Source organism: Podarcis vaucheri (assembly GCF_965113315.1).
Source record: "Podarcis vaucheri genome assembly, chromosome: 7".
Taxonomy (NCBI): Eukaryota; Metazoa; Chordata; class Lepidosauria; order Squamata; family Lacertidae; genus Podarcis; species Podarcis vaucheri.
The window spans coordinates 8716858-8741362 of NC_138765.1; the positions used below are offsets into that span (position 1 = coordinate 8716858).

General features: G+C 51.4%; 4 protein-coding genes across 4 annotated transcripts in view; all 4 read left to right on the forward strand.

The window, feature by feature from the left end:
- The window catches only part of QPCTL (glutaminyl-peptide cyclotransferase like), a 222017-nt gene extending 202288 nt beyond the window's left edge, over positions 1-19729 (forward strand). The window contains exon 8 of the mRNA XM_082231252.1: positions 19710-19729. The gene's annotated coding sequence lies outside the window, so the exon portion shown is untranslated. The remainder of the gene's footprint in view (positions 1-19709) is intronic.
- Positions 1-24505, forward strand: part of SYMPK (symplekin scaffold protein) — a 271438-nt gene that overhangs the window by 107361 nt on the left and 139572 nt on the right. The window lies entirely within an intron of this gene.
- Positions 2869-8836, forward strand: MYPOP (Myb related transcription factor, partner of profilin). The gene is made up of 3 exons (XM_082231216.1): positions 2869-3048; positions 3354-3952; positions 7396-8836. The coding sequence occupies exons 1-3, from the start codon at positions 2888-2890 to the stop codon at positions 8064-8066; spliced, it is 1431 nt and encodes a 476-aa protein (XP_082087342.1). The 5' UTR covers positions 2869-2887; the 3' UTR covers positions 8067-8836.
- IRF2BP1 (interferon regulatory factor 2 binding protein 1) lies at positions 14619-17917 on the forward strand. The gene has a single exon (XM_082229427.1). The coding sequence runs from the start codon at positions 14948-14950 to the stop codon at positions 16757-16759; it is 1812 nt and encodes a 603-aa protein (XP_082085553.1). The 5' UTR covers positions 14619-14947; the 3' UTR covers positions 16760-17917.

Here is a 24505-nt window from a genome sequence, read left to right on the forward strand (position 1 = left end):
GTGCCAACTTGAATAAAACCGGGGGGGGAGGGAAGCCCCATTCCACAGGATGGGTTATAATGGCAATGCCCATCAACTTTCTGGAGGCTCAACCCCACAAATATTTTATTGGGGGCCCCTAAGGGATCTCAGCCACTAGGAGCTGGCTCCTACGGTCCCCACTATCAGTGAAGGCCTTTTATTCACCCTGTCGTCTTCTTATTATTATTATTCCCATTTATTATTATTATTATTATTATTATTATTATTATTATTATTATATTATCACATTATTATTATGCCTATTATTGTTATTATTCCCACATTGTTGTTGTTATTTTAAGCCCATTTATTATTATTATTATTAAGCCCATTTATTGTTGTTGTTGTTATTATGCTCATGTTGTTGTTGTTTTAAGCCCATTTATTATTACAATTCCCACATTGTTGTTGTTATTTTAAGCCCATTTATTATTATTAAGCCTATTTATTATTATTATTATTAAGCCCGTTTATTATTGTTGTTGTTATGCTCACGTTGTTTTGTTGTTGTAGTAGTTGTTATTTTAAGCCCATTTATTATTATTATTATTATTATTATTATTATTATTATTATTAAGCCCACTTATTTTAAACAGACCCATCGAAGTGGGGCAGTGCTTGAATCGTAGAATTGCAGGCTTGGAAGGGGTCTGACCCACTTTGATGCAGGATTCAAATGCCTGTTTTGTTGTTGTTGTTCTTATTTTAAGCCTTTGAACCCAATTAGGGTTTAAAAAGGGGTCGGGGAGAGACAGAAGGGGAGTTCTCTTGCAGAAGGACGCTGGCCGGTGCTTCTACGAGGCAGTCCTGACGGATCCCAAAGAGAAAAATAACAACACAGACCAGAGGCAGAGACAAAGGAACGAAAGATAAAGAATAAATGATATTGGCTGGATGGTTAAAGAAGAAGTCAGACTCCTGCAGCAATCAGATGGGAAGTCTGAGAAGCCCTCTGGCGGAGTGTCAAAAAACTGGGCAACTTTGGGATTCCAGGAGTATCCTGTTATAGGAATAGTCTTCCTGGTGATGGACACTGACCTGAATTTGCCGTATTTTTCGCTCTATAAGACGCACCAGACCACAAGACGCACCTAGTTTTTGGAGGAGGAAAACAAGAAAAAAAATACTCTGAATCTCAGAAGCCAGAACAGCAAGAGGGATGGCTGCGCAGTGAAAGCAGCAATCCCTCTTGCTGTTCTGGCTTCTGGGATAGCTGCGCAGCCTGCATTCGCTCCATAAGATGCACACACATTTCCCCTTACTTTTTAGGAGGGAAAAAGTGAGTCTTATAGAGCAAAAAATACGGTATATGTCACGGGTCACCTCCATGACCCAGTGCCAGATTTATGTATAAGCTAAACAAGCTATAGCTTGGGGCCCCACTCTCTTGGGGGCCCCCGAAAAATTAAAGGGAAAAAAATCTGGGTGTACATTTCCAAAATATAGGATAAAAAACCCAAATAAAATAAAACCTACATACAGCAAGTGTTTTGTGTTGTGTAGGCTCCTATGATGTTAGTCATGGGCCCCGCCTGCTAGCCTGTTCCCTAAAATATCACGGGTTTGCTCCTTTCTATATATAGGGTGCCTACATTCTGCATGAACTGGTTGCAGGGCAACATGTGCAAATGGCTTTAGATAACTATTAGGTTCTTGGGAGAAAAGCAATGACAAACCTAGACAGCATCCTAAAAAGCAGAGACATCACCTTGCCAACAAAGGTCCATATAGTTAAAGCTATGGTTTTCCCGGTAGTGATGTATGGAAGTGAGAGCTGGACCATAAAGAAGGCTGATCGCCGAAGAATTGATGCTTTTGAATTCTGGTGCTGGAGGAGACTCTTGAGAGTCCCATGGACTGCAAGAAGATCCAACCTTTCCATTCTTAGGGAAATCAGCCCTGAGTGGTCACTGGAAGGACAGATCCTGAAGCTGAGGCTCCAAGACTTTGGCCACCTCATGAGAAGAGAAGACTCCCTGGAAAAGACCCTGATGTTGGGAAAGATGGAGGGCACAAGGAGAAGGGGACGACAGAGGACGAGATGGTGGGACAGAGTTCTCAAAGCTACCAGCATGAGTTTGACCAAACTGCGGGAGGCAGGGGAAGACAGGAGTGCCTGGCGTGCTCTGGTCCAGGGGTCACAAAGAGTCGGACGTGACTAAATGACAACATTCCTAAGTTTGTCCTGCCCTGTTTCTACACCATACTGCAACTGTTATTGAAATGCGTGAAAATTCATATTTCTGTAGGCATTTTGCTCCAAAACATTCATTTTGGTATGCATTTCCCCTCAGAATATGCATTTTGCATTTTGGGACTTTTTGGGACTTTTTTTGCATTTTGCATTTTGGGCCTTTTTTTTTTTTTTTTTTTTTTTTAGCCTTTAAAGGTGGTGACGTTTAGAGACCTTTTTTTAGAAAAAAGGACTGTGTATATATATATATATATATATATATATATATATATATATATATATATATATACACACACATACATATGTATATATATGGGGGGGTGCAATTGCTGTATATGTATATTAATAGCTGTCAACTTTTCCCTTTTTTTAAGGGAAATTCCCTTATTCTGAATAGGATTCCTCGCAAGAAAAGGGGAAAGTTGACAGCTATGAATATACATATACAGCAATTGACACCCCCCCCCCATACACACACACACACAGTGCTTTTTTTCTTTAAAAATATGCTTAGGGGTTCTCTTATTTTGACTCCAGAAAATCACCATTTTTATAGTTCAAATCGGGGGGAAATAAATACAGGATATGTGGACAAAGCTACAACGATTCCCAAAATGTTTAGGGGTATGCGTCCCCCTGCGCCCCCCCCCCCAGAAATATGGGGAGGGCGGGATGCAATGGCTTCTGATTTCCCAGAAGCCTTTGGGGCGCTCCTGCTCCCCGCTCTGCCTGGCCCTGCGAGAAGAGCGGGCGACAGGCTTCGGTTGCCCGGGGCAACCATCCCGGCCGCCCCTTGGCCTGCTGGGAGTGCGGCGAAGCCAGGCGCATGCCCGGTAGCAGCAGCAGGAGGAGGAGGAGGAGGAGGAACTGGGAGGGAGGAGCGGCGGAGGCGTTTCAATGCAGCAAGGCAGCAGCTGAGCGGGAGCGGAGACCCCCTTGCGGAGGAGCCCTCCCCAGACACCCCCTTCCCAGCTGGGGAGGCTTGGGGGGGGCCCTGTGGCAGAGGGGCACCCCCTGCGAAAAGCAGAGCTGCTGGGAAGCCAGCGTGGCGCTGTGGCACCCACCCACCCAAACTTGCAAGGTGCCAGCCCAGTGCATTTGCTGGGCGATGCCAATCATCTCTCTCCTTCTCTGACAGGACCAGCACCCGCCTTTGCCAGGGTGCCCATGCAGCGGTGCCAACTGGGCACCGGCAGCCCGAGAGAATTGCTTCCCAGAGCTTGAAGGGAGTGGGCGCCGGGGAACAGCGGCGTTGGCATCAGCAGCAGCAGAAGGGCACCGGGATGTCTGGCGACAGCGAGGAGATCACCCGCCTCCGCAAGCCCCGCTTCTCCTACGAGGAGAACCAGATCTTGATCCAGGAGGTCCGTGCCAACTACGCCAAGCTGTACGGCACCCAGAGCCGGCGGGTGACGGTGGCCGAGCGGCGGAGGGTGTGGGAGGGCATCGCCGCCAAGATCAACAGCATCACCAGCTGGAAGCGGACCGGGCAAGAGGTGCAGAAGCGCTGGAATGACTTCAAGCGCCGCACCAAGGAGAAGCTGGCGAGGGTGCCCCACTCCACGCAGGGGGCCGGCAGCGCCTGCGATGAGACCTTCTCGGCCGAGGAAGAGACCATCTTCGCCATCCTGGGGCCCGGCGTGGTAATGGGGGCGGGCAGGGTGGAACCTGGCGCCTTGCAGAACACGCCGGGGTTCGCCAACCCCAGTTACAGGCTGGCGGCTGAGCATGGCGCAGGTGAGTCCCCGCGGGCACCCCATCCCTCCGGCGGGCGGGTGACGGCGGACGAAGCAGGTGTCCTCCGGGGCCCGGCTCTGCCAAGGCGTTGGGAAGGACAGATTGGCAGAATGTAAGGGCCCGGGGCTTGCCACATGTGGGTTGGCACGCTGACAGCGTGGGGTAAAAAACTGGAAACTCCACATGCCGCCGCCAGGAGCTGGTTTCTAAACCGACGAGGCGCTGGAGGACCGAGAAGAGCTTGATTCGAGGCACAATGTGAAGTCGTGTGTTTGTGCACCTCTGAGCATGTGCAGAGTGCCTTACCCTTGGATAGCGGCAAGCAGATTGTTATGTATTCAGTGGTGTGTGTTTGCCTGAGCTGGAGTCTGGACTAAGGATTTCACCTCCATGTCACAGATGCCCCCATGGGTCTAGGGGTGTGTGAAGTGATGGTGGGGGGCGATTTCAGATTGGGTGTGGGGAAGGGTGTCAGTTCGCTTTGATTTGCAGCACTTCTGGTTTTTAAGAAAGAGGCACTCAACAGGCCAATGCCTTTGCCATTGGGGTTGGGCAGGGAAGGACAAGAAAGAGAGAAGAAGCTCACGGCGCTATCTCTTATCACTCACAGAACTAAAATTCCCAGCGCCTTTATAACAAACTACAGTTCCCAGGATTCTGGGTGTACAGGGGGGAGCCGTGTGTTTTAGATGCATGCTGTGCCGGCGCCAATCTAACCTCGTAAGTTCCAAATGCGACTCCAAATGGCGGAGGAAAGGCACTCTGCACATGCTCAGAAACCGAATTGCTCCGAGAATGGAGCGACAGGCATCCAACAGGGATTTGGGCCTCGAAGGGATGCTATTTTAATCTCCGCATCGCCACCCACGCCATGGATTCCAGAGCTGAAGCTCAAATAAATGGCAGGGAGTTATATTGGCATGATAAGCGCACAGAACAGGGGAAGCAGGATGGCAAGCAAATATGACTCTGCTTGGTGAGGGAGGCAATCCTGCGCTCAACGCCCCCCTGACCTGAAATATCCTTTCAAGTCTCCCCCACATCAATAGGGCCAGGGATACAACTGAGACACAGAATAACAGAATTGTCGCGTTGTAAGGAAACACGAGGGTCATTTAGTCCAACCCCCTGCAATGCAGGAATCTTTTTCTCGAACCCATGACCCTAAGAGACATTCTTTTCTCTTTCCTACTTTGGGAAATTCCTGCTCCAGGTTTGAAGGAGGGAGGAAAGCAAGGGGGGGGAGAGAAAAAGAGGTTTCCCCACAATGCACTATTTTAGCTCCACATCCATGACGGAGGAATTCCCTGGCGCTTCCTGGCTTCGTCCGGCGTGCCAGTGGTTTATCTCTGCAACCTTCTTCCAAGGCTGGGAATCAGTTTGGGCATATGCGAGCCAGTGTCCAGGAAACAGGTGTCTCTGTGCATGTGCAGAGCGCATTTTCCTCAGCCCCGAGTCACCATCTTGGCCTCCGATCTCGCAAAGTGCTTTCAGGTCAGGAGAGGCAAACAGCAGGACGAAGCTAGGTTACTGCTGTGATCCAAGTCCACGCTTGGCTCCCGGCTGCCCCGGCTCCTTTCGACGCAGGGCACAAGTGCCGAGAGAAAACGCCCGTGCCCACTCTCAGGTGGGCTAGAGGCCAGTTGCGGCTGCCAACTCCATGCCTACACAACTCGTTCCCCGGTTGTAACCTTGAGGCTGCTGAGAAAGGTGTGGAGGCAGGAGAGAAAGAGTCATTCGCAACACAGCGGCAGAACTAGCACCCAGCACAGCCCTGCAGGGGCTAGGCAGCTTTCTGGGTGCCTGAATGCTCCGCCATGTGGAAGGGAGCTTGCACCCGGAAAGCTAGCCTGTGGGGAAAAGAGGCTTTAGCCATGCCTTTCCCCTGAGGAGCTAGATCCTGCAGGCAGAGAGATCTTTCAGAACGCGGAGTTAGAATTCAGGTCTGTGCCCAAAGAGGTAAGGACCGCAAAGGGCTTCTGGCCACATGCTGTCTCTGCCCACGCACAGCTGGCCCAGAAAGGGTCGGCCGCAGTGAAACAGCAGCTTGGTGATGAGGGAATAGCCGGCCCCAAGAACTGTGTTTGAAATTCCCTAGGCGCGTTTTGCTACTGCCGTGGGTCTAATGGCGACCACATGGCGGTTTCTGGGCGCTAGATTGGCAGCCACAGTTTAAAAACCTCTGCCTTGCTCCCTAGTGAATACCTTCCCCCTCCTGTCTTTCTCCTTGCATACGTGTGAATTGTCACAAGAGCAAGCCACAGTCAAGCAAGGTAGTTGAGATCATAGAATTGTAGAACTGTAAGGGACGCGGGTGGCGCTGTGGGTTAAACCACAGAGCCTAGGACTTGCCAATCAGAAGGTCGGCGGTTCAAATCCTCACGACGGAGTGAGCTCCCGTTGCTCGGTCCCTGCTCCTGCCAACCTAGCAGTTCGAAAGCACGTCAAAGTCCAAGTAGATAAATAGGTACCGCTCCGGCGGGAAGGTAAACGGTGTTTCAGTGCGCTGCTCTGGTTCGCCAGAAGCAGCTTAGTCATGCTGGCCACATGACCCGGAAGCTGTACGCCGGCTCCCAAAGCCAATAAAGCGAGATGAGCGTCGCAACCCCAGAATCGGTCATGACTCGACCTAATGGTCAGGGTCCCTTTACCTTTAAGGGGCCCAAGGGTCATCCAGTCTGACCCACTGGTAAACTGACGTTGTGGCAACTGTAACCTAGAGTTCAGGGACCACGTGGTGCCTAGGTTATATAGCTGAATTTCTAACACTGCCTAGGAAAAGGAGTTTCCTCTGGTTATCTCTCGCTTGTGCTCTATGTGGGGCTACCTTTGAAGGTGACCCGGAAACTACAGCTAATCCAGAATGCGGCAGCTAGACTGGTGACTGGGAGCGGCCGCCGGGACCACATAACACTGGTCCTGAGAGATCTGCATTGGCTCCCAGTACGTTTCTGAGCACAATTCAAAGTGTTGGTGCTGACCTTTAAAGCCCTAAACGGCCTCGGTCCTGTATACCTGAAGGTGCGTCTCCACCTCCATCGTTCTGCCCGGACACTGAGGTCCAGCTCCGAGGGCTTTCTGGTGGTTCCCTCAATGCGAGAAGCCAAGTTACAGGGAACCAGGCAGAGGGCCTTCTCGGTAGTGGCACCTGCCCTGTGGAACGCCCTCCCACCAGATGTCAAAGAGATAAAGAACTACCGGACTTTTAGAAGACATCTAAAGGCAGTCCTGTTTAGGGAAGCTTTTAATGTTTAATAGGTTATTGTATTTTAGTGTTTTGTTGGAAGCCGCCCAGAGTGGCTGAGGAAACACAGCCAGATGGGCGGGGTATAAATAATAAGTTGTTTTTATTATTATTATTATTATTATTATTATTATTATTATTATTATTATTATTCCGGGTGCCAGCATTGTCAATCTTCTGCTTCCCTCCCCCTCTGCAGATATGCCAGCCAGGGGCAACCTCTCCTGCAGCCCAGAGACTTCGGCGCGGACTTCCTGCTGCACCCTGAACGGGGGTCTACTGAGGCCCAAGGAACGCGACTCGCCGGCGCCCCCTTCAGCCCAGCCCGCCTCACTGCAGATCATCCAAATGGCGCCTTCTCCGGCCAGCTTAGGCTGCAGGCCGCACCCAGAGCACTCCCCTGGGGAGCCGCTAGGCAGCACCCCGTGCCCCTCTGCCTCACCACCCCTGCGGCGCCGACGCACCCGCCTCGACCTGCCCGCCGAGCCCCCTCTGGACTTCTTGCAGGCCCAGCGGGAGACGGCCGAGGCCGTCCGCGAGCTGACCTACACGCTGCGGCAAGGCCTGGAGCGGCTCACCGACGTGGTGGCGGCTTTGCTGCCCCTCCTTCCTGCCCAGGCGAACGGCCTGCTGCCCCCGCAGGGGGGGAGCCCGAGCCCCGCGCCGCCGGCCCCTTCCTCGGAGACCCCGCCGCCCAGGGCCACCTTCGCCACCAAGGAGGAGCCGTCCCTGGAGAGGAGAGAGGACGAAGGGGGTCCTGTGGCCGAAGAAAGCCAGCCTGCGGCCAAAAGCGGGCCGTCCCCTGCGCCCCAGAAGCGGAGGAAAGGGATCCCCACGCGGAAACGCAGGGGGCGCTGGAAGAACTTGTGAGCACTGCCAAGGACCTGGTGCTGACGCTGCCCCCTATGGGGGGGAAGACACATGGGGCAGATGCCCAGCGAGAAGAACGACTTCTCTCGACGCTCTGCCCCAAAGGGATCTCCAAAGGTTGTTCGTTCCTTTGCAAAACACAGTCCAGACTCAACCCCGGGCCCTGTGGTTTGGTTGCAAGGGGTCTCCACCACCCCCACCCCCAGGCCATGCCGGGTAGCCTGTCAATGCTCAAGAAACACCCCTTGCCACCCGGTTTTTGCAGCCCCACATGAGGCAGTGGGGCCAGGAGTGTTTGCCAAAGTCCTTGCAAGCGGCAACACACAGCTGCTGGGTCGTGCATTTTTTTGCGGGCGCCTGAAACCCAGGATGGAAAGCCAACCAGAAAAGGGGAAAATCGGACAGACCGCCCCCCCCAAAAAAAACCCAACCCTCTGCCAGCTCCCCAGCTTTGGCAGTGTCCCCCCCCAACTCCCCCAGTCCCAATTGCTTTTTGCATTAAGACACTCTTGGAGGGGGGAATACAGGGTGGGGAGGCTTTTTGCCGCCTCCCTGTCCCACAAAGACCAACTTCCCTCTCTTTGAAGCCCTTCCCAGCGCCTGAAAAGCCAAAAGCATCCTCGACCGAAAAGCCCCAATGTGGAGGGGCAGGGGCAAGGTTGCCCAAAAGCAGCTCTCGGCCATTCCGGCATAAGTTGAAGCCATTCCGGCCATTCCCTTTGCTCTGCCCCGTCCCCTACGGAAGCTCAATAAACTATTTTCGTACTACAGCTCCCTTGTGTTCATGAAACGGTGACGGTGTGGGGAGGGGGGCGGAGATGAGTTCTGGGGCAGAGCTTTTTGCAAGTAGAAGGGGACTTCATTCTTACCAGTTTAATTGAAATTGAAATGCTTTATTGTCACTTGTACAACTTGTATACAGTGGTACCTCGGGTTACGTACGCTTCGGGTTACATACGCTTCAGGTTACAGACTCTGCTAACCCAGAAATAGTGCTTCAGGTTAAGAACTTTGCTTCAGGATGAGAACAGAAATCGTGCCCCAGCGGCGCGGCGGCAGCAGGAGGCCCCATTAGCTAAAGTGGTGCTTCAGGTTAAGAACAGTTTTGGTTTAGGTACGGACCTCCGGAACGAATTAAATACTTAACCCGAGGTACCACTGTACAGTGAGATTACATGAGCACCCCCACTCAACTCTCTTAGTCTTAATTCCCCTCGTTTACTAACGCACACCCACCAAACCCGAAAGTCTGTTGCCCTGTTGTTATCTTTTCATTCAGCAGCCTAACAGCCCACGGATAGAAGCTGTTCTTTACCCTGTTGGCGCGACTAATCCTGCTTCTATATCTTCTGCCCAAGGGCAGGAGATCAAGAAAGTGCCGGCCAGGGTGTGAATTGTCCCTGAGAATTTTCCTCACTCTCCTGAGGCAACGTTCTTCCGGTTTTTCATCCAGCGGATTCACGGGACAGCCCATAATATCTTGTGCTGTATTCACCACCCTCTGTAGGCACTTCCTATCGGATGATGTCAAACCAGCATACCACACCGTGATGCAGTATGAAAGGACACTTTCTATTGTGGACCGGTAGAAGGAGCTCATCAAATGTTGACTGACATCGTTCTTCCGCAATACTCTGAGAAGATGGAGTTTCTGTTGGGCTTTCTTAACCACCTGGGTTGTACAGTGGTACCTCAGGTTACATGCGCTTCAGGTTACATACACTTCAGGTTACAGACTCCGCTAACCCAGAAATAGTGCTTCAGGTTAAGAACTTTGCTTCAGGGTAAGAACAGAAATTGTTCTCCGGCCACGCGGCGGCAGCAGGAGGCCCCATTAGCTAAAGTGGTGCTTCAGGTTTAGAACAGTTTCAGGTTCAGAACGGACCTCCGGAACGAATTAAGTACTTAACCTGAAGTACCACTGTTTTTATTTTCCAAGTAAGGTCTTCACTGAGATAAACGCCTAGGAATTTAAAGGAAGAGGCTCTCTCCACACAGCCCTCCCCGATGTACAGCGGGGCTAGTTCTCCTCTCTTCCTCCGAAAGTCCAACACCATCTCCTTTGTCTTGCTGATATTAAGGTGCAAGTTGCTCCCTAGGCACCATGGAGATATTTAGGGGACAAAATAGCGACCTTAATGTTTTAGAAAGCACTTGCACGCGCACATACAATGCAAACGATGTTATATGCTGTTCTCTTCACGCTGTGGATGTCAGGTCCTTCGGTCATAATCACCCCAGGGGTGGAGAACTACTACATCACAAGCCAAATGCAGACCCTGGGGCTCTCCCTGGGCTGAGCACCCTCCCAACACCACCCCAGCCACATAGATTTGGAAGGGACCCTAAGATTCATCTAGTCCACCCCCTTTGCCCACCATGGGGCTTGAACCCATGACTGAGAATAATAATAATAATAATAATAATAATAATAATAATAATAATAATTTTTATTTATACCCCGCCCTTCCCGGTTCAAAAACCGGGCTCAGGGTGGCAAACAACAAATTTAAAACAATTATAAAAGCAGCATAAAATACAGTATAAAAACATGAATAACAATAAAATTCAAAAATCAATTTAGGGGAAATAAGTGTAAGATAATCCCCAGGGCTGGCTGGCTGAATTGGTCCTACTTGGGCCAGCGAGGAGGCCAGGGGAGAATTAGCTGTGGGGTCTCAGAGAGGGTGATCTTCATAAAAGGGGAGGGGGAGGGAAGGGAAATAAAAGATCAGGCTGGATTCAAATTAAAGGCCATAGCTCTGTCTTACAGGCTCTGTGGAAGGAAGTTCAATCCTGAAGGGCCCTGGTCTCATGCGACAGAGCATTCCCCCAGGTCGGAGCCATCACTGAAAAGGCCCTGGCCCTGGTGGAGAATAGTCTGACTTCCTTAGGGCCCGGGACCTCTAAACTATGGTTGTTCATGAACCTTAAGTGTGTGCTCTACCAATTGATGATATTATTATTATTATTATTATTATTATTATTATTATTATTATTATTATTACTATTATTATTATTATTATTACCATCATCATCAAAATCTATAATCCGCCATTCCTATATCTCAGGGCAGTTCACAACATGTCAGACCAGGCCCCAAGACCTTCTGGTTTTGGCCTCTATTGGAAACAGTCTTTGAGCTCTCGGTCTCACTAAACAGAAGTTGGGACAGATGTGGGAGAGTAGAACCCTCTGGTTTTAGACTGGCCGAGATGCAGACCCTCCCAACTTTTCCACATAAAAAACCCAGACACGCATCTTCCGGGAAGGGCTTCCGGGCAAGTCACATGACCAGCACTGCGATCTCGCCCTGAAAACGCTTTTTTTCGGGATGAGAGCACAGCACAAGAGTGTGCAAGATCAAGGCACCCAAAATGACCGCTGCGATTTCACACGGGGGGAAACGGGGTGTCCTGTTTCTTCCGGGACACCTGGCAGGTATGGGAGATGAGGTTTACCGGACCCTGGTTGCTCCTCCAGAGAATCCTGGGAACTGTAGTTTATTAAGGGGGCCAGGAGCTGTGGCTGGGTGGGGTGGAACTACAGCTCCCAGAATTCTTTGGGTGAAACCAGGTGCTTTAAATGGACAACGTGGACGTGACCCAATTATGGTCTGTCACTGACCCACGTGACTTTTTTTTCTTTTATTGGCCAGGTTTTAAATAGAATGCACACTTGTTTTTGGCTGGTGTGGAAATCTGCAGGCTTCTGAGTCAAAAAGAACTCTTCACTCGACCGGCAGAGAGATGCCTGGTGGTCAAAAACATGCTTCTCATTCCTTAGCCTCCACATCTGTTAGGCTGGCTGTGAATTTACAAAGACAGTCGCTGCCGTTCACTGGAAACTCTCTCCCCACGGAAGGCACATAGACAACTTGCATGTGTGTTTGTGTGAACACCTTTCCACTGGGTATTGATACTAACGTGCAGCAACAGGCAATCTGAGTCTATTTTGCTTCCTGTCCCACTCCCTCACACCCAAAAAATCTCTGAAGTTTACAGGGTAACACAGAAAGTCACATAGCAAGGCCATGTTGTCAGCTCCTTTCTCTAGGATTGTTGTTATTTAGTTGTTTAGTTGTGTCCGACTCTTCGTGACCCCCTGGACCAGAGCACGCCAGCCACTCCTGTCTTCCACTGCCTCCCGCAGTTTGGTCAAACTCATGCTGGTAGCTTCGAGAACACTGTCCAACCATCTCGTCCTCTGTCGTCCCCTTCTCCTTGTGCCCTCCATCTTTCCCAACATCAGGGTCTTTTCCAGGGAGTCTTCTCTTCTCATGAGGTGGCCAAAGTCTTGGAGCCTCAGCTTCAGGATCTGTCCTTCCAGTGAGCACTCAGGGCTGATTTCCTTCAGAATGGATAAGTTTGATCTTCTTGCAGTCCATGGGACTCTCAAGAGTCTCCTCCAGCACCAGAATTCAAAAGCATCAATTCTTTGGTGATCAGCCTTCTTTATGGTCCAGCTCTCACTTCCATACATCACTACTGGGAAAACCATAGCTTTAACTATACGGACCTTTGACGGCAAGGTGATGTCTCTGCTTTTTAAGATGCTGTCTAGGTTTGTCATTGCTTTTCTCCCAAGGAGCAGGCGTCTTTTAATTTCGTGGCTGCTATGATCATGCAGTGATCGTATCTGCAGTGATCATGGAGCCCAAGAAAGTAAAATCTTTAACTGCCTCCATTTCTTCCCCTTTTATTTGCCAGATACAGAATCGTAGAGTTGGAATTGGAAAGGGACCCCAGGGTCATCTAGTCCAACCCCCTGCAATGCAATGATTTCACTTATTTCCAATTTCACACCCTCGCCCATCTGTTGCTTTGCAAGGTGCCCATCACGCGTACGCCCCTGGGCTGCGAGCTTTCTAATTTTTTATTTTTATTATTTTTCTGCTCCGTCCGTCGGGAACCCCCCCTCTGCACCCCCCCCCTCAAGCGGACCTATGATCTTCTCCGCACAAGGAGGGAGGGCGACTCGCAGAGCAGAAACAGGAAAGCGGGGAGGAGGGGGCACCAGGAAATGCGCAACAGCATCCGGGCTTCTGAGGCGCACTGCATCTTGGGAAACGTAGTTTCCACTTCCTGGGCACTAGAAGCTGAATTAACCCTTTAGGGCCTCGTTACTCTCTTTCCTGGGAAGAAAGAGGGGTGGGGGGAAAACAGTGTACGAAGAGAATCAGAGAAGGGGGGACACGTGGATGTGGCTGGATTTTATTATCCAAATTGAGGGCAGGTGGAATTAATTGGGCTTTTCCGAAACTCTGGTGAAGGTAAAAGTCAGGCACCTGGGTTATAATAATAATCATTTATTATGTATACCCCGCCCATTTGGCTGGGTCCCCCAGCCACTCTGGGCAGCTTCCAACAAAACCCTAAAATACAATAACCTATTAAACATTAAAAGCTTCCCTAAACAGGGCTGCCTTTAGATGTCTTCTAAAAGTTTGGTTGTTATTTTTCTCTTTGACATCTGATGGGAGGGTGTTCCACAGGGCGGGGGCCACCACCGAGAAGGCCCTCTGCCTGGTTCCCTGTAACTTGGCTTCTCGCAGGGAGGGAACCACCAGAAGGCCCTCAGCGCTGGACCTCAGTGTCCAGGCAGAACGATGGAGGTGGAGACGCTCCTTCAGGTATTAGGAGCTTAGGTTCAGTTGGGATCCCAGGGTCATCTAGTCCAACCCCACATCTGCCCAATGGGCATCTGGGTGTGCCAGCTCCGCGGGGCTCTGTGGACTAGTGGCAGGTATGATCTCTGCATCATTGTTGCTTTACCACCTGAAGAAGAATCCCAAGCCACCTGAATCTTCCTACTTCAGACCAGTTATACACGCAGGATAATCAAAGCTGCTTTCTCAATCGATGTGTGTCTGTTCTTGCTGCTGACCGTAGCTTCTCCATAGAGCAACCCAATTAAAGATATTACCAGGAACGAATCGGACGTACTTAGCTGGTTGCATTTGTGCAGCTTTATAGCTGGAGGGGATTGCAAGCACGTCCCTGGAATTCACCCTGAAGAATTCTGTGCGATTTGAAAGCTTGCGAACCTAACCTTAAACGACCCCGTCAATGGCACAACTGGAATCCTTTCAGATCCTGGGATCCCATTCGAGTTCTGTAAGAGAAGGGGCAAGGTTCCAGGGGGACTGTCGCAGAAGGTTTTTGTTTTGCTGCAAATAAGACCTATCAAAGTGACAGATCTTTTATTGCAATATAAACCAGATGAATATATTAGGTTGTTTCAATCTTGGCTTTGAAGAACAGCAATGGTTTTCTGCGGCAAGTTTGTTGCAGAAAACGCAGCTGTTGCGCTTGCAATCGGATTCCACCGCGCGGAAGCGCACGCCAGGAAAAACGGGTTAGATATTTTAAGATGGTTTAAAATGGTTAGGTTTTAAAATGCCTGGAGGCCAGCGGGGAAGGGACCCAGCCCTAAACAGTCCCCGCGATGCGCACCGCTTGCAAAGATCTCTTTCCCCGCTGATGCATTTGATCATCCGCAGATCCCTTCCTTGCGCGCGCGCGCCCCCCCACTCCGCCCCCAAACTTCCCGCTGGGCTGCAAGACTACATCTCCCAGCAGGCCTTGCAGCGGAGTTATGTAAGTTTCTCCATGTAAGAGGGCAGGCGAGAGAGGGGAATTTCCCCCCTCCCCACCACCGCTTTTTTTTCCCACCCCTCTCTTCGTCTTCCCCTCCTCCTCCTCTTCCTCCCGGACTGGATCTCCTCGCCCTCCCCCTTTGCACTTCGCGCGCACAGGTGCAAACAAGGCCCCGATCCCCCCCCAACAGCTCCAGCCTCGCCCCCCCCCCACGTCCACCCCCGGCAGGCAAGGCCGCCATCCCGGGTCTGCTGCGCGGCGGCCAGACAGAGGGGCGCCAAGATGTCTTCGGTGCAGACGTCCCGCAGACAATGGTGCTACTTGTGCGACCTGCCCAAGATGCCGTGGGCCATGATCTGGGACTTCAGCGAGGCCGTGTGCCGCGGATGCGTCAATTTCGAAGGCGCCGACCGCATCGAGTTCCTCATCGAGACGGCCAGGCAGCTCAAGAGGAACCACGTCCTGCAAGAAGGGCGATCGCCGGGGCCACAGGGCTCCAAACACGCCAAGGAAGGCGCCGCCGCAGGGGCCCTGGAGAGATATGAGCGGGGACGCCTTTCAGGCGGCGGTGGAGGAGGAGGAGGCGGCGACTACGCCCTCAGCCCCCGCCTGCCCAACGGCCTGGCACGTGCCTCCGACGAGGGCGAGGGCAGCCGGCAGAGCCCCACGGCCAGGAGGGCGCTGATCGGCCCCGTGCCGCCCAGCCTGGTGCCCCAGGGGCTGATGGGAGCCCCCCAGGGCCTGCTGGCCGCCGTGTCGGGCCTGGGGGGCCGGCCGGCCTCTCTGGCCATGGCATCGCCCATCCTAGGAGAACTGGCCAAGCCGGCGAGGGCGGCCTACGCGGACTACGAGAAGGAGAAGCAGCGCAACGCCGAGTGCCTGGCGGAGCTGAACGAAGCCATGCGCGGGCGGGCCGAGGAGTGGCATGGCAAGCCCAAGGCGGTGCGCGAGCAGCTGCTGGCGCTGTACAGCTGCGCGCCCTTCAACGTGCGCTTCAAGAAGGACCACGCGCTGGTGGGGAGGATCTTCGCCTTCGACGCCGCGCCCCGGCCCGGCTACGAGTACGAGATGAAGCTGTTCACAGAGTACCCGTGCGGCTCGGGCAGCGTCTACGCCGGGGTCCTCGGAGTGGCCAAACAAATGTTCCAGGACTGCCTCAAGGACCCGGGCAAGGTCATCTCGTCCGGATACAAGTACCTGGAGTACGAGAAGCGCCACGGCACCGGAGACTGGCGCCTCCTCGGAGAGCTCTTCACCGAAGGCGTGCGCTTTTTCCGAGAGGCCCCGGCGCACGACGCCCTGCCCCAGCAGTTCCTGGACGGCAACTGCGCCCTGCCGCCCAGCCTGTTGCTGAGGGCCGTGCCCCCGTCACGGGCCGTCATGAGGCGGCGCAAGGCCTCTCCTGAGCCGGAGGGGGAGCTGGCCAGCAAGCTGACCGGCGAGGAGCAACAGCAGAGGCAGCACTGGCTGCCCCAGGCGTCAGGCGGCCTGTATCCGTCGGGCATGGCCCACCTGCCCGCCTCGGCCGGCCAGGGGCCCTTGCCCGAAGGCTCCTTGCGGAACGACCCCTCGCCCATCACGGCCCTCAAGAACGTGGCCGACACCCTGGGGACCAAGGAAGCCAACCCGGTCCACTCCACCACCGCCCGGCAAAACAGCGCCAGCCCAGCGTCGCCCGCCGCCTCAGGGCAACACCGCCTGGTCCCGCGAAACGGCGAGCCGGGTCCAGCGACCACCACCACCTCCTCTTCCTCCTCCGGGGCCCACTCTTCCGGGGGAGTTGAGCCCAGCGGTACGCAGAGCGCCCCCGATTCCTCGGGGGCTGCCAGCAGCGCCCCTCTGTGTTGCACCATCTGCCACGAGCGCCTGGAGGATACCCACTTTGTCCAGTGCCCCTCGGTGCCCGGCCACAAGTTCTGTTTCCCTTGCTCCCGGGATTTCATTAAAGCCCAGGGAGCCGCGGGAGAGGTGTATTGCCCCAGCGGCGAGAAATGCCCCCTGGTGGGCTCCAACGTCCCCTGGGCTTTCATGCAGGGGGAGATCGCCACCATCTTAGCCGGAGACGTTAAAGTAAAAAAGGAGCGCGACCCCTGAAATGGGAGGGGGGCGGCCGCTGGGTCGTGGGATGCCTGCGCACCCCTTCGAAACCCTCTCCCACCCGCTGTGGCAGTGACTGGAATTAGTAACTTATTCCCCGCCTGACACCCTCTTCAGCCAGCCGTGGACTGGGGCGATCATTGTACATAAATCTATTTTTTAAATAATATTTCCATAGCAAGCTTATATATGAAGCCACATCTATGTAACCTACTACGAGGGTCTGGGAAGGGCGGGGTGGGTGTTGATTTACGGGGGGGTCTCTTTAAACGGGAGGGCAGGGGGAAAGAATATGGCAGCGTCGGAATCGGGGTGTCTTCGAAAGGGGTGGGGCAAATCGCGCAGCAGTTGGGATCTCGTTGTTAATGTGTTTCAGGGACTTCCCCAGCCGCTAGGAGGCGAGTGCGAGTTCAGGGCAGTCTGGGGGGGCAGGGAGAGAGGCAGGACTCTGAGCAGCCACACCGCAAAGGGCTGAACCCAATTTTCAGGCATGTGGCTGTGTGGTTCTCCGCTAAGGAGGCGGCATGGGAGCTAGGCATGCGCCTAGTGGGCGCCTGCGCCATCTCCCGCCTTATGAGCGAATCTGTGCTGCCCGATTATTGCTGGAGCACCTAGGAATTGCCACCAGACTCTCAGGCCAATGGTCCACTTAGCCTAGCACCTTGTTGCTGTCCACCAGAGGCTTCTGGGAAATTCACAAGCAGGGCATGAAGGCGAGAGCCTTAGGCCCCGGACTTGGTCTTCAGAGAGAGGCTGTTTGTAAAACACGGAGGGGGCATTTTGATTGCATGGAAGGGCAATCCTTCGGGAAGGGCCGAAGCTCACCAGCTTTGCATGCAGAATGTTGACGCTTCAATCCCTGACAGCCGAGAAGCACTGCCAGTCCGTGTAGGCAGCATTGAGCCCTCTGGAATCAAGCCCCAAGCCAGGGTCTTTAGCCCATGCCTGGATAGGTGTGAAGATGGGTTTGTAGAAGTCCAAGTGTCCCAGCCAACACACACACACAACAGATCTCCACTGAAACACGTTCCCCTCTGGTAGATAGCCTGCTCTTCCTCTCGCTCCCGGACCAAACAGCCTTGCGACCCTGAAATCTTTGTGGGCATCCTTTAATCCTGGGTTCTGTGCCCCATTCCCACCCCATCCCACCCACAAGTATCTCCACCAGCTCATCTGTTTCTTCCAGCGCCCCTCCTCCCCGGACATTGTGTATATAGGACAGTTTCTAAATCTGTGCAGTTTTACATAGAGTCCCAGATTTCTGTAACTAGCCAGTTTGGACACTTGTCTCATTCTGGGCAGGAACAGGGCGGGCAGGCGGGAGGCAGGAAAGCAATGTGGGAATCATATATTGGGGGGGGGGTGGCAGGGTGTGGGGAGGTGGTCTAGAAAATTAGGGGGTGATCGGGAGAGATGGAAATGGAAGAAGTGCCTCTTGTGTAGATTTTTGTTGTTGTTGCTGGAGAGGGCGGAGGGTATTTTTTCATACCAAAAGATTTTAAGCATGCACACCAAAAATAAAAAAGAGCATTTTTTTTAAAGGCCACTCAGGAGAGATCCCTGAATTGGCAAAGTGACAGAGTGACACACACACCTGTTTGGATTTTAATTCCTAGCCCCAACTAAGATTAAAACATTGCAGAGACTGGGCAGTATTCTCCTGAGCAGATTATGACCAGCTCTGAAATATGACTTAAGGTTTCGTGAAGCTAACTGGTTTTATATCGGTTTGACTCATGGGCAGATGGTTCTGCTAACCTTGTATCTGTGTTGCAATCATGGTTTTTTTGGGGGGGGGGAGAGAAGCAGAGAGGACAGGGGCAGTTTGGATTCCCACATTTAAGACCGCGGGGAGGGGGAAGAGAGAATGTTAAAATTTGTTTTTTATTTGTATTTCTTTTACTCGTCTCTGTCAATAAACTTGATTATCTTTTTTTCCCATTTACTACTACCACCGTTCTTGGTTATTGCACGTAGTGTGTGTGTGTTGGCAGCGTATTCTGCTAAAAAATAATAATCCAAAGGTCCCGTCTGCACTATAGACTTTAAAGCAGTATCATACCACTTTATGCAGTCGTGCCTTCTTCCAAAGGATTCTGGGAGCTGTAGTTGGTTAAGGGTGACTGTTTAAGCCAGGCATAGGCAAACTCTGGCCCTCCAGATGTTTGGGACTACAATTCCCATCATCCCTAACTAGCAAGACCCATGGTCAGGGATGATGGGAATTGTAGTCTGAAAACAGCTGGCGGACCCAAGAGGTCCTACGATACAGGAATCTCAACTCAAGCATCCAGGACAAACGGAGCATTTGTGCAAAACACCTACTTTTATTTATTTCTATGGCGATCACTCGTAGCCAAGTAAGATTGCCTTCCATAAACACGGTTTTAACAGTGAGTCCGTAAGTGACTGTGGAGGCCGATTCTGGACCCACACGTCCTTCCACAGTGGAGATACTGGTTTCCGGGCTGGAGTTGATCACAGTGTGGATTTGCCAAGCGTGCCTTCCTCTTAGCACGTTTCTCCCTTGCGTCCTGAGTTCGAGTGTCTTCAAAGCCCATGAAAACCTTTGGTAAAGGCTGTTCTCCAACTGGAGCGCTCGCAGGCCAGTGTTTCCCAGTTGTCAGTGTTTATACTACATTTTTTTACATTTGCCTTGAAAGAGTCTTTAAATCTCTTGTTGACCACCAGCATTACACTTTCCATTTTTAAGTTCGGAATAGAGTAGTTGCTTTTGAAGATGATAAATCAGGCATCCACACAACATGACCAGTCCAACGAAGTTGATGTTGAAGACACACCGGTGATCTTTGCTTCTCCCAGTACACTGGTGTTACTTCACCTGTCTTCCCAAGTGATGTGTAAAATTTTTCGGAGGCACCGTTGATGGAGTCTTGAGGAGTTGGAGATGGTGTTTATAAGTGGTCCATGTTTCACAAGCATACAGTAGGGTTGGTAGTACAGTGGAACCTCTGGTTACGGATCTTAATTCGTTCTGGAGGTCTGTTCTTAAGCTGAAACCATTCTTAACCTGAGATACCACTTTAGCTAATGGGGCCTCCCGCTGCTGCCGTGCCGCTAGTGCGCGATTTCTGTTCTCATCCTGGGGCAAAGTTCTTAACCCGAGTTACTACTTCCGGGTTAGCAGAGTCTGTAACCCAAAGTGTTTGTAACCCGAGGTACCGCTGTACAATAGCTTTGTAAACCAGCATTTTGGTTTCCCTGCACTTCAGTCAGGAGAAAGCCTTGTTCGCAGAGCTCAGGCGATGCTGGATTTTGGCATCAATGTTGGCTCTTGTGGAAAGATAACTACAAAATAACCCCTCTTCAGCACCACAAATCCATTTCGATGGTGTAACGTTGGAAAATGCTGATCACTTCTACCTGGAAGATGAACACACTTCTTACGGCACAAGCTTTTGTGAACTTCATCAGACGCATTGCCAGCGCTACCAGGTTCAGATTTATAGTGGAATACTGTGCTGCTCACATGGGCCAAGTTTTTGCAAGCTGTCCACATGACATCATGAAAACACACTTTAAAAACAACCTATTACCCACGATCATAATTGGTGTGGAAGCACAGTAGCTCCTTTTTGTGGGGGGCGGGGGAATAAGCAGTTTGCCATGCGTGGTGATGTTTGGGTTGGTGGCCTCTACACACCGGTTTGCTCCTCACCGGAGCACAAACCTTGCCATTTCGTCTCTGCTGGCCTCCACACCAAAGGAAACGTCTGTTTCCACCAACTTTCACATCAAGGCAACCTGGGATTTTAGCAACAGTTTGGAAGAGTTATTTTCTCAAGATCTGTAAGCATCAGGGTGGGTGGGTTTTATCTTCGAGGCTGTACATACATTAGGTAAAGGTAAAGGTACCCCTGACCATTAGGTCCAGTCGCGGACGACTCTGGGGTTGCAGCGCTCATCTCGCTTTATTAGCCAAGGGAGCCGGCGTACAGCTTCCGGGTCATGTGGCCAGCATGACTAAGCTGCTTCTGGTGAACCAGAGCAGCGCACGGAAACGCCGTTTACCTTCCCGCCGGAGCGGTACCTATTTATCTACTTGCACTTTGACGTGCTTTCGAACTGCTAGCTTGGCAGGCGCTGGGACCGAGCAATGGGAGCTCACCCCATCTCGGGGATTCGAACTGCTGACCTTCTGATCGGCCAGCCCTAGGCTCTGTGGTTTAGACCACAGCGCCACCTGTACGTACATTAGGACTTCAAATATTAATAGTGTGGTCTTCTACAAGGTGACTTTTATCAGAATTTCAGCATGGCTACGTGTCCCGTCTGAAGAAGATCCCTGGAGCTCGATCGGACCACCCTAGTCTAGCATCTAGATGCCCCCAACCCCCACCCCAAAAGGAAATTCTATGAGTGCAAATCTCCCCTGTGATTTTCAGCAACTGGGAAAGTGAAGGGAGAACAGAGGCCCTGTGGCTAGCAGCTATTGGTTGCCTTACCCTTCAGCAACACACCTGTTGCAACACCTCCATCGGCTTAACAGAAACTAAACAACGACAACCTGGTGGCATTTGCTCTTGGACACTTCAGGGGGGGGGACAGGTAGAGAAATACCAGTGCACATGCCCAAGGGATTATGGGAAGGAGATGGACAGCACGACAAGCAAACAGTCCATCAAGGGCTGCCAGCTGCTATGGATGGGAGCATCTGTTGTTGTTTGTGTATTATTTATTTAGTTTATATACCGCCCTATACCCGGGGGTCTCAGGGTGGCTCACAGAATAAAATCCAGATATAAAACCACAAAATACCTTATAAAAACAACCCAATAGCCCCCCCAAAAAAAACCACATTTTGAAAGGGCATAGGATGTAAGTCAGATCAACCAAAGACCTGCTTAAAAAGGAACTTTTCTGCCTGGCGCCTAAAGGTGTATAATGAAGGTGCCAGGCGAACTTCCCTGGGGAGAGTGTTGCACAGACGGGGAGCCACTGCAGAGAAGGCCCCGTTCTCGTGTTGCCACCCTCTGGACCTCTCAAGGAGGCACACAAAGGAGGGCCTCAGAAGATGATCTCAGGGTCTGGGTAGATTTATATGGAAAGAGGCGGTCCTTGAGATATTGCGGCCCTGAGCAGTTTAAGGCTTTACAGGTCAAAACCAGCACTTTGAATTGGGCTCGGAAATTAATTGGCAGCCAGTGCCGTCAGACCACGATCGGTGTCATGTTCAAACCGTCTTGCTCCGGTGAGCGACCTGGCTGCTGAATTCTGCACCTGCTGAAGTTTCTGAACCATCTTCGGAGGCAGCTATATGTATAATGTTTTGCAGCAATCTAACCTTGAGGTTACCAGAGCAGTGAGGCTATCTCTGTCCAGATAGGGGCGTAGCTGGGCCACCAGCCGAAGCTGATGGAAGGCACTCCGGGCTACTGAGGCCACCTGAGGCCATCTATGAAAAGAAAGACGAAAAGGCTAAAAATGAGCTGCATCTCAATCATGCACACAGAGAAACCAGACCTGAGTGCCCTTGGTTTTAAAACAGGACCGGAGAAATTCATGGAGGAGAGGGCTTTGGGTAGCTTTGAACCCCAAAGATGGCACTCAGTCTCTGCAAATGGAGGCCCCAATGTTTTAGAATCCCAGTTCCTGGAAACCACAGGAAGGGAGAGTTGGTCCTGTGTTCAAATCCTGTTTGGTGGGTTCCTACAGGAATTTGGTCGGCCACTGTGAAAACAGGATGCTGGATTAGACTGGTCACAGGCCTGATCCAGCAAAACAATTCTTTATGAGGAAATCAGGAGGAAGCAAAATGCAGAAAAGCCGGGTGGTGATAATCCCGTCCCTGAGCCATTCACACAAAAAAGCAGTTGATGATAACACAGACATTGTGGCATGGATAAGCCAATTAACACATGCATAACAGAAGTGATTTGAATATTTAAAGTAGATTAAAGTGCTCATCCACTTTAAGAAGGAAAAGGAAGGTGAATCCTCTCTTCTCCCCCAACCTTACGCTGTGACTGTTCTTCTTCTTTGAACATCATTCGGCTCCTCCATGATAATATGACAGCAACAATCACAGAAAACAATGGCTGTAATGCGAGACTTTAAAGTCTCACATCAATTACAGCTGATCTGCAGGAAGGATTTCATGATCTGAAAATCGAGACGATGTATGTGCTTTTGTAACCCAATAAAATCTTTAATAAAAACAATAACAAATAAATAAAAAGTTGAATGAACAAAGGGATTGAAGCAGAATTCCACCTACTGAAAGCAGAATTTCACATACTGTGAACTAACCAGCCAGTTTCATGGGTGTATATGGAGCCTTGTTTAGTCGTTTAGTTGTGTCCGACTCTTCGTGACCCCCTGGACCAGAGCACGCCAGGCACTCCTGTCTTCCACTGCCTCCCGCAGTTTGGTCAAACTCATCCTGGTAGCTTCGAGAACACTGTCCAACCATCTCGTCCTCTGTCGTCCCCTTCTCCTTGTGCCCTCCATCTTTCCCAACACCAGGGTCTTTTCCAGGGAGTCTTCTCTTCTCATGAGGTGGCCAAAGTCTTAGAGCCTCAGCTTCAGGATCTGTCCTTCCAGTGAGCATTCAGGGCTGATTTCCTTCAGAATGGAGAGGTTTGATCTTCTTGCAGTCCATGGGACTCTCAAGAATCTCCTCCAGCACCATAATTCAAAAGCATCGATTCTTTGGCGATCAGCCTTCTTTATGGTCCAGCTCTCACTTCCATACATCACTACTGGGAAAACCACAGCTTTAACCATACGGACCTTTGTCAGAAAGGTGATGTCATTGCTTTTCTCCCAAGAAGCAGGCGGCTTTTAATTTCACGGCTGCTGTCACCATCTGATATGGAGCCTTACAGGGTACCAAAGGCAAAAGTCAAGTCCCTGCCACAAGGAACTTACAATCTAAATTTAGACAGGGGTGGGAGAAAGAGAAGAGGGGGTCAGTAGAAAAGGAAAATGGAAGGAAGGGATTAATGCAAGCAAATGCAGATTTGCATGAAATTCAGGCTCTGTGGAATCTTGAGAGGGAGCCAAAGTTTTCACATCCAAAAGAACCCAAACACCACCCCAGTTAAAGGATTTCAGTTATCAGATCAGGAAAAGACCTCCAGTTGTGGCCTCTTGGAGCTACCAGCAGCCACAGAGCAGACAATACCAGCCTGTTTGGCCAGTGGCTCACCTTTGTATGGGATGACTTTGTATGGTCGTTAATAGATGTCTAGTTCGGCTGAAGGCTGAGATATGGGTTTTGAGCTGGGTTTTAAGGGGTGAGAGAGAAGTGGCCTGGGATATCAATGCAGGCCCAGGGCTCAAGTCATGATGAGCCAGAATTTCCCCAAATGCTTGGCATTGCATTTACAAGATCAGTTCTTGTTGTCGATGGACATAAGGCTATCGATACTTTTGGGGTGTTTTTAGTGGGGAAACTGGGCTCCTCCACACATGTGGCCTTTTAGCTGCATATGGCCCTTGATCTTTTGGACATCATCTCCCAGGTCCTAGTCTGGCACTCTAACCCAGTGATTTCCAACCGTTTCAGGTTGATGGCACACTTTTTAGGCACACATCATTTCACGACACAGTAACTCAGTTTTACCAGCAAATCGGAGGTTAAACTAACCCCTTTCCAGCCCTGGAAAAAGTATGGGGAGCGTTCACGCAACACAGCCGCAACACACTAATGTGTCACGACACACCATTTGGAAACCTCTGCTCTAACCACGACACCAGGCTCACTCTCAGCCTAACCTC

Bases quoted from the DNA above. Each gene is read 5' to 3' on its own strand.
- MYPOP (XM_082231216.1), top strand. From the start codon at position 2,888: ATGCAATGGCTTCTGATTTCCCAGAAGCCTTTGGGGCGCTCCTGCTCC. The intron at 3,049-3,353 runs GTAGCAGCAGCA...CTTCTCTGACAG, and splicing joins CGAAGCCAGGCGCATGCCCG to GACCAGCACCCGCCTTTGCC. The intron at 3,953-7,395 runs GTGAGTCCCCGC...CCCCCTCTGCAG, and splicing joins GGCGGCTGAGCATGGCGCAG to ATATGCCAGCCAGGGGCAAC.
- IRF2BP1 (XM_082229427.1), top strand. From the start codon at position 14,948: ATGTCTTCGGTGCAGACGTCCCGCAGACAATGGTGCTACTTGTGCGAC.